At 48.7% G+C, this 16711-nt stretch overlaps 1 protein-coding gene across 1 annotated transcript; it reads left to right on the forward strand.

Moving 5' to 3' along the window:
• Window positions 1-574: 574 nt before the first annotated feature.
• LOC136513179 (65-kDa microtubule-associated protein 5-like) lies at window positions 575-6648 on the forward strand. Its single transcript, XM_066507170.1, has 11 exons — window positions 575-862; window positions 1486-1689; window positions 1820-2074; window positions 2158-2373; window positions 3083-3238; window positions 3337-3496; window positions 4660-4811; window positions 4949-5036; window positions 5739-5812; window positions 5913-5987; window positions 6233-6648. The coding sequence occupies exons 1-11, from the start codon at window positions 785-787 to the stop codon at window positions 6497-6499; spliced, it is 1725 nt and encodes a 574-aa protein (XP_066363267.1). The 5' UTR covers window positions 575-784; the 3' UTR covers window positions 6500-6648.
• Window positions 6649-16711: the final 10063 nt, after the last annotated feature.

The raw sequence follows: 16711 nt of genomic DNA on the forward strand, positions 1-16711 counted from the left end.
TTTGTTTTGACCATGAATGACTAAAAAGTTGTGCAGATGTTGATGTTGTATCCACTGTGGAACATACTACGATACTTTTATAACATACAACTTTTCTATTTCATACATTCCAAATTATAAGATGTTTTAGCTTTTCTAGATATACTATTTTTACTACTATATATCTAGACACGGTATATATCTACCTACGTAAGAAAAACCTATCTATCTAGAAAAACAAAACGTCTTATAGTTTGAAACAGACGGAGTATTTAAAAAGATATATTATTAGTTGAAGAGTAAGATTGGAGGACGTGTCAATGCCCCATTGGACTTATATAGAGAGGAGAGTAGTTTTTTATTAACGAAATTCTCATAAAATTGATCTTTTTGGACAACGCATAAAATTGAATCATAACGTGTTCAAAAAAAGAGGCGTAGCCCGGCCGTAGCCACTAGCCAGTAGCCTCCTTTGAAACCTCGCCGCTCGCACCCACCGAACCGTTTCCGATCACGGCTGGCGGCCCAGCAAAGCTGCCGAGAACAGCGCGTCCGTTTTCAAACCTTTTCAAATTCCTCTCCTCGCAAAAAAAAAAAGTCGCAATAATACCGTTCATTCGAATTCCATAGTTACATCCTCCTCCCTTCCTCTCCGGCGGCTTCGCTTCTTCCCTCCCGCTCTCCCCCTTTTAAATCAAACCCTCCCCTCGGCTCCTTCCCTATAAACCCTAGCCGAAGCCAGGGATCGCGCACTCCACTCCCCAACCCGATCCCACAAGATCGCGTCCGCCTCAGACGCCGCCTCATGGCGACTCCTCCGCCGCCGCTCCCGCCCATGCCGCCGAGGCGCGTCTCCTGCGGCTCCCTTCTACAGGAACTACAGGTTCGTTCGACCCTGCGACCCAATGCTTCCTTCGTTGTTTGATCTGCGATTCTGGCCAATGTCGACTGGATCTTGGGTGTCACGTTCTTGGCCGGCGATTCTGGCTGCTGCGGTTCTTGGTGGGTAGGGGGTTTGGGTCTGCAGGAAAAAATGGGTGTTCTTTGGCGTATAATTTGGGGGATCGGGCTCCGAATTTTTGGGCTTTCGTGGTTCCCGTTCTTGATTTTGTAAGGACGCGTTGAAATTGAGTGCCGATTTTGTCTGCCTTCCATTCTTCTTGGCCGAATTAGTGAATTCTGGGCACGGCCATTGCATTTCTTGGTGTTGAAGTTGAATTTGTGCCATGATGTTTGGATCTTGGGGACAAAGTTGTCGCCCTCCGGAAATTCCCTGTTTCCTGGTTCTCTTGGCACCAATTCTGGCCTGGTTTGTCATCTGTCGTTGCGATCATGATGATTCGTTCATCGTCTCGCTGTTCTCCTTTTGTTTGCATCCGTGTTTCCGTACCTACTGGGGAATGCATTCTGAATGTCTTTGCCTCTTTCTGTGTCGCGTTGGATGGGTCTCTCTCTACATCCAGTTCGGCTTTGCATTCGGTACTAAACGCCACAATTTTGAATCAGGAACTATGGGGAGAAATTGGTCAGGGTGAAATGGAAAGAGATAGGATGATACTGCAACTGGAGGAGGATTGTCTCAATGTTTACAGGCAAAAAGTGAATCAGACTAGGAAGCAGAAGGCAGACCTGCTTCAAGAGCTGTCCTTTGGCGAAGCTGATATAGATAAGATCCTTTCTGCTCTTGGAGAGAGAGAAACCTTTCCCAGGGTAAGTTTTTCTGTCATCATTCAATTTGTGTAGTTGTTGTAGCTGGTAGGCTTTAAAAGTTTCTGTGGTTGTTGTAGTTGTAGACTTTCTGTTTTCAAACTGACACTGAGAAAAAAATTTATCTGTTCAGTCAGAGAAGCTCGGGGGCACGTTAATGGAACAAATTGCTAAGATAGAGCCAGTGCTGGAAGATTTGAGGCGCAGGAGGGATGACAGAGTAAATGAGTTCAGGGCTATTCAGTTACAGATAGTTCGATTACAAGCAGAAATTTCAGGATCCATTGATCATGGGGATCCCGCTGCTCCTATGGTAGATGAGAATGATCTATCCTTGAAGAGATTAGGGGAATTGAAGGAGCAACTTAATGATCTTCAGACAGAAAAGGTCGCATATTGAGCTTTAAAATTTTCTTTCCCAGGTTGCTTAGTTGCCATTCTTATATTGATTGTTTTAATTTTTTTTTTCAGGAATGCAGGCTGCAAAAAATTGACATCCACACTAACAGTATTCAGGAAATGTGCAACATTATGTCTATTGATCTCAAAAAGGCACTAAAGGATGTTCATCCCAGTTATGCTGAGCTGGGAAGAGGCAAGCCCATGAGCATTAGCAACGATTCACTTGATAGACTCTCGGAAAAAGTTCATGCGTTAAATCATGAAAAGAAACAATGGCTTCGGAAGGTGCATATATTGTTCAAGCTAGTTATTTCATTGAAACATAGATCAGCATATATATTACTGAAATGCGTTCACTCTCACGTATTTCCCATTTTCTTTCCTGATGCCAAGCACACTAGCCATTGAACTTGATCTTAAAGAACAAAAAATTTGATGAAATTTGCCTTAGGAAAGTGTCAGGTTACTTTACTGTTTTGTGAGAAAACCATATATTTTCCAACACCAAATATGTCATGTTACATTTTCCTCATCCCTGCACTAAATATTCATAGACTTTGACCCTTCATTATTTAAATATAAAAAATATGCAAGTAAAATATTAAAACAACTCAATGCTCAATAAAAAACTATTTTAGTGGCTCGGTGTTTACAATCTTGAAGTCTAAGATATTGGACGCCACTGCCTTCAAACCCTTGGTTTTGTTGGTCACTTGCCATTCTGTGTCTAGTGATGGAGGAGTAATACCTTTTTTTTTTCCATAGTATGGTTAGCTTGCTTATTCCTCACAAATTTATAAAATACATTGCTTTTGCTATCGATTGTTATTTTTTTACCTATTTGACTTAAACCTTGTGAGTACTTGTTTTCGGTACAAAACATTTATTCCCTGTGGTTCTCTAGTTATCATCCTTCATGTACTTTGATAGTTTGGGTTATATATTTCTGTTGTGTTCGGTGTGCTGCATCATTGAAATTCACACTCTATTGCAGCTCCAAGATCTTGGCAGCGCACTCATTGAGTTATGGAACCTCATGGACACACCAACTGATGAACAAAGAAGTTTTGACCATGTGACTTCTCTTATTAAAGTCTCACCAAATACAGTGATGCCCCCAGGGTGCCTTGCACATAAGCTTATTGAGAAGGTAATTGTGTTGCCCCCCCCCTCCTTGAATCTTGTTGATGTCAATACTTCAAATTTATTCTAGTTCTTATACAGAATCCTTCCCCTCCTCTTATATAGGTAGAGACTGAGGTTAAGAGACTGACTCATTTGAAAGCCAGCAAAATGAAAGAGCTAGTCTTCAAGAAAATGACTGATCTTGAGGAAATCTTTAGAAGTGTTCACATGGATATTAATAGTGACACAGAGCGGCGAACCCTCAGTGATCTCATTGATTCTGGTTACCTTCTTTGTTGTACTTTCATTTCATACTGAAGTGCTTTCCTGTATTTTGCTTTTGTTTCATTCAAAGTTCCCTTGATGCTCCAGCTGGTTTCTTGATGTAGCTTGTGGTGTCCAGTCAAATTCCGCTATTGTCATCTATGCAAACAATAATCTACCCTTGGCTTTGTGGAATTCCATTATGATTTGATGCTCGTCTTCTCAGTCAACATTCTTTGCTGTTAATGTGCTAATTAATTATGTATCATTGTCCATACTTGTACACAGTATAAGCTCAAGGTCCTATGTCTAGTGCACACCACCATGATTCTGCAATTGGAATATATATTCTGTTTAATTTCTGCTCTGTAGTTCAAAGGAATAAAAGAGATAAGAAAACAAAGCATTATAATGAATGAAGACCCATGTTTTAAAGGCGGCTAGGCGTCCAGGCGAGTGCTTGGTACACCTGGACGCCTAAGCGGCGCCTAGGCGACAAGGCGCCACTGTTTCCCAAGGCGAGCTGGGTACGCCTGGACGCCTAGGCGACGCCTTTAAAACATTGATGAAGACATTATCCTTCTTGCTGTATTCTGCATTTTCTAGTACATTTTGCTTTTTGTGTTGATGGTCATTTCCAATTTAATTCTACCCTGTTGTGATGTTTTTTTTATTGCCTCTCATCTGGGTACAGCTGTAGCATCTGTTCGTACACACGCGCACGCCCACTCAACACACGCACACCACACAAACCACCCGTGTACAAACAAACTTATAGCTACACTCAGATCTAAAGACCTCGTCCTTCTTGAAATCACCGAAATTCTCTGATTTCGTAGGCGACGGGCACGTCACGATCCCACTGTGGCATCACGCGTGAGAGGCAGACGCTTGGAGATTATTTGCTTACACGAAGCAAGCGGTGCAGAACCGGGGTTCGAACCCCGGCCGGCCAGCTCCCACCACCGGAGCTATGCCACTGCGCTACACGCGCGTCCGCACCCTGTTGTGATGTTATGTGAATTTCTGGTCGCTTGATTTAATTCTACCTTGATTTCCCCGTTCTATATTGAAATGTTTGAACTAATGTGATAATTCACTCCTCAGTTTACTCCATGGTTTCCTACAGCCATTTAGTAGCTGATTCAGTAATTCAAGAAAAAAACAAACTTTGATCTGTAGGTAGAGCAGATCTTTCAGAGTTGCTGACAAGAATGGATATTCGAATTGCGGAGGCAAAAGAACATGCATTAAGTAGAAAGGATATTCTAGAAAAGGTGGAGAAGTGGACATCAGCATCTGAAGAGGAGACCTGGCTTGATGAATACGAGAGGGTAACATAATTTGTTTATTGATCCTTAGTTGCTCTTTTTTCAAAGAGTTCATGCATTATACATCAAGCCTAACAATATTACAGTGCCATATCTGTTCTATACTCGCACCTAATTTACAACCTCGATTTCCATTCCAGGATCAAAACCGCTATAATGCTGGCCGAGGAGCTCACATAAATCTCAAGCGTGCGGAGAAAGCTAGGACATTGGTCAACAAACTTCCATGTAAGCTGTATACTTGTTCATACTTCTACTGAAAAATATCTAAGAGCCAGAAGGCTTAAATACCCCACCCCCCTCCCCCCCTACATATTGAATAGTTATCGTACAACATTCCAGAAGGCTGCAGTATCCTATATGATTATCATTTGGGGTTGTTTGGATAATAGATACAGCAACTTAAGGCTTCAGAGTTCAGACTATGTATTGACTATGGGCCTGTTCACTTCAACTTCTTCTGACTGCGTTGCAAGCTGTGGCTGCACCACCAAAGTCACGTACCTACGAACAGGCCCTATATTTTATAACAAAACAACGCACACGAGTATAAAATAGGAAAAACCAGTTTACAAAAGATTCTTCTGCAGTGGTTACCATGAGTTATAATTTTTTTGTGTGTGTGATCTGTGTTGTCTGAGCAACTTGTTGTGTTTGACTTGTCTATTCACCACCTCCATGCCATTCTCACAAAAAGAAAAGGACTAATTCATTTAAGTGATCTCTTTTGGAAACATGTGTTAACACACCTCTATTAGTGATTCACATGTTCCCCTATTTCAAGTCAAATTTACGTTATAGTTTAGGCCCGTTTTTAACAGTGCAGTTTCATTATTTTCAGTTATTTGCTGTAGTTGCTTGCTGCTCATTCATCTACTAGTATAGTCTGTAAATTTTCAACTTGATCTTAAGTCTTATTTCATTTTACAGCTCTTGTGGAGAACTTGACTGCTAAAATTAAAGCTTGGGAAAAGGAGAAGGGTATTCCATTTATGTTTAACAAGGCAAGTTCAATTACTCATTGTTCTTGTCAAACAAAAAGGCTTGTTAGGTTGAAACTGTGAATAGATCTGTGCTTACTTAATTTGGTATACTCATGTACAGGTGAGGCTGTTGGATTGTTTAGAAGAATACACCTGTACAAGACAGCAAAAAGAAGAGGAAAAGCGTCGATCAAGGGTTGGTTTTTATTTTGCATATCTTCTGTTCCATAAAGTCCTGGTCATGTCAAGCATGTTATGTTTTTTAGTTTACCTTCTTAGCCTGTTTTCTTTATAGCTATGGTTTTTTTTTGTGTGTGTGATGGAAATGATACAATACTTGCAAAACTCAACCACTTTAACTATCCTCTGATTAATATACTGCCATGTGACTGCAATTCCTTCTGCAAATCTCAAGTCCAATGATGTTTCGACTGTTTTCAGGAATTGAAGAAACTGCCAAGTACAGAGCAAGGTGCCAAGTTTGTTACGAAACCAAGCCCTATCCGTCCTCTTTCTGCAAGGAAGCCTCTTGGGAGCTCTAATGTCAATAATATTGGTGGAACTCCGACCAGCCGCCGTGTTTCTACCCCTATGTCACGGAAGTGTAGGCCATCTTCTGGAAGGGTGCAGGAAGCTGTGAAGACTGCTGTGGCACCAGCAAACTATGTTGCCCTTCCCAAGGACTGCTCAGGCAATTCTTCCCTTTGAAGTGTAATCACCACCTATAAGTTGAACCTAGTCTGACCATCGCTTATCTTCTCACTTGATCTGCCTATATAGCCTTGACTCCAGTGTCCATGTGTGTTTTCAGACTTGAAAGTTGCTACCCTGAATAGTATAATTTTCTCTCTTTTGAATAGTCGCAAAATTTTACGGTTTGTTTCTTTTGGGTGGCTCATACCATCGAGTAGAGCCAGGCTTAGTTTGGCATGGTGGAGATGGTTCAAGGGCCAGCTTTTGGTAGACTTGGTAGAGAGGCTCAGTTCAGATAGCCGGCTTATGCTTATTTCGGCTTATTCTCTTTCACAGAAACACTATTGAATCAGTCGAAATCAGTTGAAATACCACCAGTAGAATAGGGTGAATGATAAAATTGATTTTGTTACCTACATTGAGAATGTGGTAGCATTACCACCAACACAAATATTTCGCAACGAGCCTTGCTATGGAGAAACGAAGGTAAATTCCAGTTTCCGCCGGTGCAGCTTTTCGCTGCTTTAGGGGTGCCTGATAGAGATCTGTACGCATGTCTTCTAACCAAAGGGTATGTGGTGTTTTTCCCATCTCTCTTTAGTACCTGCCTGTCCGAAACGTCTATCCAGGTTAACAAACACTGTTGCACCCCGCTGGATTGGTCCAGAGCTCATGCCAGGGAAACAAACAGGCAATAACCTTGGGTAATTGCAACGGGAGCAACATACTGATAGGCACCAAGTACATGTTCTCTTAGTTTTGCAATATTGTACTCCTCAAGTGTTGTTGGTGTGCCCGAAGATCATTTTTTTTCTTGATCATGCAAAAGATTTGCACGTCTTTTTGGATACCCATACCCTCACTAGTGTACAGGTCTACCACGAGTAGTTGGCTAGTTGCTACTCTATTCGGTTTCAGTATGTTGCCTCATTCAGTGTTCAAACAGTTCACAGGAAAACTGGCTATGTACGATTTTGTCTGACCTATGAAGCAAAGTGTCTTGCCATTACATGAACAAGATAATTTCACCTTTTGAGATTCATGCCACTGTTCTTTAATTTCATACTGATTGCAAAAACTTGTTCTCCAATATGCCCTCTGTCACTAGTGAGTAGTCACCATTAGTGCCATGTAGATGATCTCATTGAACCACACTAGATTTCAGTGTTGCCTGCCTGGTCATTCCATTGATCTCAAAGGCAGTTTTGGTGCTGCTTGTCCCCTTTCTCATGTTGCTAATCCAATAGGTCCACTGAATCTGCAGCTAAAGAGTTCAGTGACATCAGCCCTCAAGATTTGATCCGAAAACAAGATTTATACAACCCGCATCTTAGTCGAAGTTGCATGTGTTCCTCTACCGAGAACCCTAATTAATGAGATGCAACCTCGGATTAGAGTAGTATTCCACAGTAGCTCTTATTCTCTAGCTCACATGCAAACCGGGTTCTGTCACTTTAGTTGTCTTTGTGAATTGTGATATCCTTGTTGGCTAACACAAATTGTCTTTAGAATATTGCAAAGTATGTGCAGCGATCTGGAGAGCTCAACTTGGTGCTGGAAGAAATTACTTCTTCCACTGCAAAACGACGCAGCTGAACTACAGCACTAGCTTTTGTAAAGATAACAACGATGTAAATTGTTCGTCAATTACGCAACTGAAAGCACTTCACAGAAAAACTTATCTCAATGCAGTGGAAGTGACTGAATCATTGAAGTGTTTTAATGGTAGACGATGTTACCTGGCAGGTTAAAAATCTGGTATCAGTTAAACATCACCGAATTTTTTGATTTAATAAAAATAAAAACTAAAAAAGTATCAAGGGTTCTTATCATGTCCTTCCAGGTAACAATTTTCTTTCAATTCCTGGTTGAATAGACAAACTTGGTCATCGATGGAATTGCTCTTTAATGGCTCCTGACACTGGTAAGTGGTAAACTGGTAATACATCAATAACCATGGAACCAAACGTTTGGCACTTCTAAAGCCATTCTACAATTGTTATAAGGGCCTGTTTGGATCCCATGAATTGAAATTAATATTTAGAAAGTGCTTTCCATTTCATTATTTGATTACTTTCCAATTCCTCTCAATTTCTGGGAACCAAACAGGGCCGAGCCAAACTTTCGTGATTAGGGTAACCATGCTAAAAAAAATATCCTGTGTGAGCCAAAAATTTTGTGCAACTTACAGCGGGCTACTTTTCTCTGATGAAAAAAAGAGGCCGGTTTGGATTTACAGGAATCGGACATGCAATTTGAGGTTGCATTCAGCAACATGTTTTGGCACTTTGGCATATTGCCGGCTGCATGATATGACAAATCCTGCTAATGCCCGAGCAAGGAAAGGAATCTTACGAAGATTATTACTTGGCATACGGCTCTTATTATTAATGCGTTCTCATCCTGTTTTTAGTACTCTACTGAGGTTATCATGTAAGCGGTGACCACATGAGTTTTGGAGAATATATGGCACAATTATGAGAATATAGCCTGAGTGCGAGGTCACCATTTGTCGGGGACCAATATTAGGGTACCCGAAAAGAAGGAGCTAATAACCATCAACATTGATTCATCCGCGCGATCAAGAGCGTGACTATACCGCTTGCCGGGTCCCTTCTCGTCCGGCCACCGAGACCATGGGCCCTGCCTCGTCTGACCCTCGAGGGTTGGCTCCGCCTCGGTGGGCACCGCGGCCGCAGGCCCTATCTCACCCGACCCCTGAGGGTTAACTCCACCTCAGGCCGACTCCCGAGGGCTGGCTCCGCCTCGCCTGACGTTTGAGGGCTGGCTCCGCCTCACCGGACGTCCGAGGGCCGGCTCCGCCTCGACCCGACGTCCGACGGCCGGCTCCGCCTCGCCCGACGTCTGCGCGCGACTCCTTCATAATGACGCACGCAGATAAGGCAGGGCACTCAAGTCAACCGCAATACCGATGACCGTACCCTGCACGTCTGCAGAAAAAGTACCATCAGGACATGACAGAAGGGCGCTTTGCGACAGGCATGACAGAGCCCAAACAGTGTTGTAGACGCCGACATTTGCCTTACAGTGTTGTGGGCGCCGCCATTTGCCCTCGGGCAAGGATCCTTACGGAGGCTCACGACAACCACTATGGTCCAGAAGGAAACTCACATCACCTACAGTAACGGACGTGCGGTCACTGCGCCGTCTGCTCCCTGTATGGCTGTGGATCAGCACCTTGGTCCGCCGCGCCGCCCGCCGGGGTGGGATGGGATGTGACAACTCGCTGACAATGCCAGGACATGGCATCGTCAGCGGACAGACACTCAACGCGGCCCTATCAGGGTCGGCGGACATGTGCCCGGCGTGGAGCTGTCCCTATCACCGCCTGCCATGTCAGCGGGGCCCGCACAGAGGAAGCAAGACCCAACGTCCTTGAAGGATTTCCTTTGCCTCTGGTTTTTCTCTTTTCTCCCATCTGTAATACCTGCTCTTCCTTGGCCTATAAAAGGGAAAGCAGGGCACCCCACTAAGAGGATCGATTCAACACACCACGAATCACCTTACACATAGCTGAGCAGCAACCAAGCTCTCAGCACCCATTCGACCTTTCCATCAGAGACTTGGGACCTGTCCCTCTCTCGCCCATTTGTAACCCGCTACTACGAACTTTTCAATGCTAATAACACGAGCAGCAGCCACGAACTGGACGTAAGGACATTCTGCCCGAACTAGTATAAACCTTGTGTCTTTTTAGCACACCATCCAAGCCAGACGCGCAATAACACAAATTTACTCGTTGGTGTTTACTCGAAACATCGACGGTTGGCGCGCCAGGTAGGGGACTTTGCGCGTCCCGACATTAACATCAGGCCATAAATGGCTAGTCACAGCATCAGCTGGGTCCTGGGCGCACACATACGCTTCGGGGACCTAGACTTCATCATCACGGTGAGAGGAGAGTTGGCATTGGCTCACGCCGCCATCAAACCTCTCCCCTCCATCGGCCTCGACACAGTCGACGCTATGGTTGAGGAGCTGCAGCTGCATGCACGGGGGCCCATGCCCCCGGAAACAACCAGCTCCTCGACTACGGGAGGCTTGAGCGCCAGCTCGGCGTCTCCCAGGGACCCCGGCCATCCCGGGAGGACCTACGCCACCTCACCTTCTCTTACGCCAACGACATGGTGAGGCTCGGCGGAGGGGAACCCCTCTCTCCGGAACACCTCATCCAGAGCACCCCGACAGTGCTTCCGTTCGGTCTCCGCAACGCCGCAGAGACCGTTAGCCACCTCGTGGCACAACACATGATTCCACCTCCCACGAACGATGAATTCGTGGAGGTGATCGAACACGTCGTGGAATCTTTCCACGACCTCCTCGCAGAGGAGCCAGAGTCACCCTCTGGCTCTGACTCTAGCAAGGGGAGTCATCACCCCTCTCACAAATGCTTCATGATGGGTACCCTTGAGGGACACGTCGAAAGCATCCACGAGGAGGAGGCTTCCCCAACAAATGACCTCGACGACGAGGCCGAGAGGGAGACAGCAGCCCCGCTACGCATGCAGGTGGAGCAGCTGAAAGCCCGACACCAAGAGCTTGAGGAAGCGCGACTCCAGCTTGAGCAGGAGTGCGCAGAGCTTGATCGGGAGATCGAGCACCATGGAGACGACGGGCGCGCACACGCCATGGCCCATGACGTGAACTGAAGGATCATCGCGGACGATGAAACCCTCCCTCGCTTCGTCCAGGCAAGCCAGAACATCGCTGCTACGATGGCCTTGCTCCATGGTCTTCCAAAGGCCGCGACGCCTGAGGATCATTGGGCCCACCGCGAGATTCGCACGCTGCTCGAGCATGTGGTGGCACAACAACCCGAGAGTTTGTTGTCTTGGTGACGCGAGCTCGACGCTAGCCAATGCACGCTCTTCGAGCACCCTGACAGGAACACGTTGGTCCACCAGGCACCACAGGGCGGCAGGCAACGTGCCACGGTCCTGGTGCATCAGCATCTCGGCCACAACCGTGACGCACACGACACCCTCGATACTTGTAGGCGTACCCATGATGACCCTAGAGAGGGAGCTAGCCACGGCTATCACCCTTGCCGTGGCGGACGCTATGACAGCGGCAAGGACCAAAGCCTGAGCCCTAGCCTATCGAGGCCTCAGGCCTTCGGTCGACACATCCTCAACGCCTTCCTGCCAAGGTACCGGCCACCAACCAACATCCCAAACTACTCTAGGGAGACGAACCCCAGTCTATGGCTCGAGGATTATCGGCTTGTCTACCAAGCCGGTGGTGCGGATAATAACGATTTCATTATCCGCAACCTTCCATTGTTCTTGGCCGATTCGGTATGAACATGGTTGGAACACCTGCCATCCAACAAAATCTAGAGTTGGGCGGATCAGAAGGAGATCTTTGTGGGGAACTTCTAGGGCACATACAAGCACCCTGGGAACACATGGGACCTCAAGAACTACCGATAGAAGGCTGATGAAACACTCCGTGGGTACATCCGGCGTTTCTCTCGACAGTGCAACGAGCTACCTAACGTCGCCGACGCCGATGTTATAGGAGCTTTCCTGTCCAAGACCACCTGCGAGTCGTTGATCCACAAACTGGGACGCAAGGGCCCGTGAACCACCAAGGAACTCCTTGACATCAGGCGAAGAAGCGATTGGAGCGATCTTCGACCGCCTTAAAGGCAAGGCGAGGCAGGACGAGGACACCAGCGAAGGCGCCTCCAATTGTCCCGCTAAGAAGAAGAAAAAGCAACGGCGCGAGGGCTCGCTTGGGGCCGCCATAGACTGTTGGGGTGGTCGGAAGCCTGCGGAGGGCACTCTGAACCACTTCGAGAAACTGCTCAAGGGACCATGCCCAAACCATGCCTTTCCTGTTAAGCACCTGTACAAGGACTGTGGCCTCATGAAGCGGTTCTTGTCCTGAGGCTCGAACAAAGGGGAGCACGGGAAGGACCCTGACCCGACCATGGACGACGCCGAGGGGAAAGACAGCGGCTTTCCGACGCCGGATGGCTGCCTCATGATCTTTGGAGGGTTGGCGGCCTATGACTCCAAGCTTCGCTAGAAGGTCACACGCCGCGAGGTTTATATGATCGAACCAGCCACGCCTGCCTTCCTCTGGTGGTCAGAGTCCGCCGTAACCTTCGACCGGACCGACACCCGGAGAGCGTCTCGCAACCAGGGAGATATCCGCTCGTGGTTGACCCGATCGTTGGTACGAAGCAGCTCACCAAGGTACTGATGGATGGGGGCAGCGGCCTCAACATCATGTACGCCGAGATGCTCGATGCCATGAGCATCGATCGAGCGCGCGTCCGGCCGACCGAGGCACCTTTCCACAGCATCGTACCTAGAAAGCAAGCCTTGCCACTTGGGCAGGTTGATCTGCCCATCACCTTTGGGGGTCCATCCAACTATAGGACGGAAACCCTCACCTTCAAAGTGGTTGGGTTCCATGGAACCTACCACGCCATCCTAGGATGACCATGCTACGTGAAGTTCATGACCATCCCCAACTACACCTACCTCAAGCTAAAGATCCCAGGCCTAGGCGGGGTCATCACCATCGGCACCCCATTTTAGCACGCCTATGAGTGCGAAGTCGAGTGCTGTGATCACGCCGCAGCAATCGTCGCCTCCGTAGAGCTCACGACTCTCAGGAAGGAGGTCACCGAAGAAGCTCCCGACCCCAAGTGGTCGACCGGGTCCTTTGAGCCAATGGAGGGCTCCAAGGAGGTCCTCGTAGACCCCAGGAGCACCGAGGGTAAAACGGTGCGCATTGGTACCACACTTTCCTCCAAATAGGAAAGCGTGCTCGTCGGCTTCCTCCACGCCAGCAGAGATATCTTTGCGTGGAAACCCTCGGACATGCTAGGCATTTCAAGGGAAGTCACCGAGCATGCCTTGAAGATCCACCCAGGTTCCAAGCTGGTGAAACAACGCCTGTGTCACTTCGACGAGGGGAAACGTAGGACCATCGACTAGGAGATCACAAAGCTTTTGGCGACCAGATTCATCAAGGAAGTGTACTGTCGGTGTTTCATACAAGCACCGGCAAGTAAATTTATAGTAATGCGCGTTAGGCTCGGATGGTGCACTAAAGGACATAAGATTTATACTGGTTCGGGCCGAATGTCCCTACGTCCAGTTTGTTGCTGCTCGTGTTATTAGCACCGAAAATGGTTCATAGTAGGGGGTACAAACGATCGAGAGAGGGACTGGTCCCAAGTCTCTGATGGAAGGGTTGAAAGGAGGCCAAGAGCTTGATCGCAGCTTGACTGTGTGAGTGTTGTGTACTATGCCGTCAAAGATCGGTCCCTCTGTTGGAGGAAGCGCATCCCCTTTTATAGATGAAGGGGCTGGCTTTACAAGGGTGAGGGCTTAGGATGCATACTCTACCTAGTCTTGTGGTTCACGTCTACCCAGCCTCTTCTCATTCTGATGGGTGCGAAGAATGATAAGCGCCTACAATACTGTTGATGCCCCTGTATAATGTCAGGATGATTACAGAATACTGCCCTGCGTAGGGTATGGGCTTCAGTACAGTGGTTTTGACTTATGAACCTCGCCCATCCTTGCTCCGCATGCCTTCTGGTTCCTATGAGTCTCTGTCGGAGGGACGCGGGGTTAGGGTCTGGAACAGCGCTGTGGGCAAGGTCCTTTGATTTGATGGACCCGAGGGGTTGGGAAGCAGGCCCCGCTCCCTTGGGTCCATAACGTGGTGATGGCATGTCCGTCATTTGTGGAGATCGCAAATCCTTTTCTAGAATGTAGTGGTTGTCGTATATCTTCGTCGGGTTCCGTGTCCCAGAGCTGAAGGCGGCGCCTACAACTCTACAGGGCGAGGAGCACGCACCTGTAATACCTTTCGGGCTCTGCGGTGCCCGGAAGGGTCTAAAGCACCTGTCCCATCGTTCCCTGGCAGTGCCTTTCCTGCCAGGGTGCAGGGTATGGTCCTTGAAGCCATGGTTGACCCAAACGTCTTGTCTTGCCCTGTACCCATCATCATGAGGGAACGGGGAGAAGTTGTCAGGTAAGATGAGACCAGTCTTTAGACATCAAGCAAGATGAGGCTCGTTCTCGGTCGTTGGGTGAAGCAGAGACCAGTCCTTATCTCTGGGGCGAGGCCGAGCCTACCCCTCAGGGGTCGGGCGGGGCAAAGTCTATCCCTCAGCCCTCGGGCAAGGCGAGATTGCCCCGAAAGGCGTCGGGCGAGGTGGAGACTAGCCCTTAGTCCTTGGGCGAGACCAAGCCCGCCCCAAAGGCGTCGGGTGAGGTGGAGACTAGCCTTTAGCCCTCGGGCGAGACCGAGCCTGCCCTAAAGGCATCGGGCAAGACGGAGACTAGCCCTTAGCCCTCGGGCGAGGCAGAGCCATCCCAAAGGCGTCGAGCGAGGCGGAGACTAGCCCTTAGCCCTCGGGCGAGACCGAGCCTGCCCCAAAGGCGTTGGGTGAGATGAAGACTAGCCCTTAGCCCTCGGGTGAGGTAGAGCCATCCCAAAGGCGTCGGGCGAGGCGGAACCAAACTCCTATCATTCGAACAAGGGACGTAACGGTGCTCTTATCCGTCCAAAAATTTTTAACGTTCGGTGGTTATTGGTTCCACCTTCTGGGGTACCCCGGTATTAGGTCCCCGATAGTAGCCCCCGAGCCTCTAGGTGATTCGAGTAGAACCACCTGGAGGGTGTTTTTGATTTCGTCAGAGTTACTTTGCCAGAGGGTGCGCGCGAGCGCACCCGATGGGTGTAGCCCCCGAGCCCCCCAGGTGTTTTGAGTAGGGTCACCCGGGGGGTTGTATCGGATCCTTCGTGGATAAGGCTGAAGGACTTAGTTTTTTGTCAACTGGATATTTTTTCGAGGGGGTCATGGTATCCCATTCGCGGGGATCTCATTCAGGGCTGACCCAACTGGGGCTTGTCCATGGACCATGATCCTAGTAATACTTGCACCCTTGATTTCGGATCGTTCGCGAACCCGTCCTCAGTTGGGCCGGTCGCCGAGCTTCTGGGCCCTAGGTGGGCTGAAGAGAAAAAAGTCTTCGTGGCCTACGTTCCCCAGGTGGGTAGAGAGTCCGGATTCGCGTGGGGAAGGTGTACCATCCACCGTGATTTTTGGTGGAAGAGGATAGGGACTGCGGGCGCGTGTCCCGCGCCGTGATGCGGCGGTGCGCGTGGCAGGCCTGGAGATCGAGGCGGACAATTGCCCTTCTCGCGTCCGTCGCCCCTATAAAACCACGGGGTTCACCCCCAAGGTTCCGTATTTCGCTTCCTTGCCTTTGCATTCTGAAACATCCGCCACCAATCACCCCAGCCTCCTGCGCCCGCACCGCCACCGTTGACCGGCTTGCATCCGTGTTGCAGCCACCGTCAAGCTTGCGCCTGCCCTGTAGCCGCCGTCGAGCTTGCGCCCACCTTTCTCCCCAATTGCTTTAATGGAGTTGTGGGGCAGATCTAGCATCACCTCACGGCGTTTGGAGGGCCTCGTCCGCCCTGGCCTTCTCCGCTCGCTGTCCGCCGTCCAGGAGTGGCTGCTACCTAGTGACGAGGGTGAGCCGGCGCCGCCCGAAGGGTATGTCGTTTCTTTCGCCATCTTCCTTGAGCGGGGATTTGCGGTACCCACGCATAGATTCCTTCGGGGGCTGCTGGATTATTATGAGGTGGAGCTGCAACATCTAACTCCCAATGGGGTTCAACATATGGCGGCGTTTGTTGCCCTGTGAGAGGGTTTCCTGGGGATCAATCCCCATTTCGATCTGTGGCGGTATTTCTTTACCATTAGTTTGTCGAAGAGGAAGGTTGGGGGGAAGGATGTGAGCGTGCCGATGGGATGTGCCAGCGTTCATCTGCGCCATACCCGGTCGAGGGGTTACCCGTTCATGTGTCTGGCGACCTCCAACAAGGGATGACACTCGCAGTGGTTTTATGTCAGGGATGATGTGAGTGCCACCCTGCCGAGGTACACCGGGCGCCTTATTGAAAAGGCTCCAGAGTCGTGGGCTTGGGGCGTCCAGTTCAAAGACAAGAAACACCTCTCCGATCTTCTTTTCGCCCTCCAAGCCCTAAAGGAATGGGGCGTAATGGGGGCGAGGATTATCGGCGCCTATCATGCGAGGAGGGTGGCGCCGCTGATGGCGCGCGTGCTTCCCCTGCATCGAATGATGCCCGGGATGTCGTTCGAGGGGACGGTGCTTGTTGACGAGGCGCTCCCTTTCTTGGAAGTGGCGCAACGCATTAAGGAGG

Source organism: Miscanthus floridulus, chromosome 16 (assembly GCF_019320115.1).
Source record: "Miscanthus floridulus cultivar M001 chromosome 16, ASM1932011v1, whole genome shotgun sequence".
Classification (NCBI taxonomy): Eukaryota; Viridiplantae; Streptophyta; class Magnoliopsida; order Poales; family Poaceae; genus Miscanthus; species Miscanthus floridulus.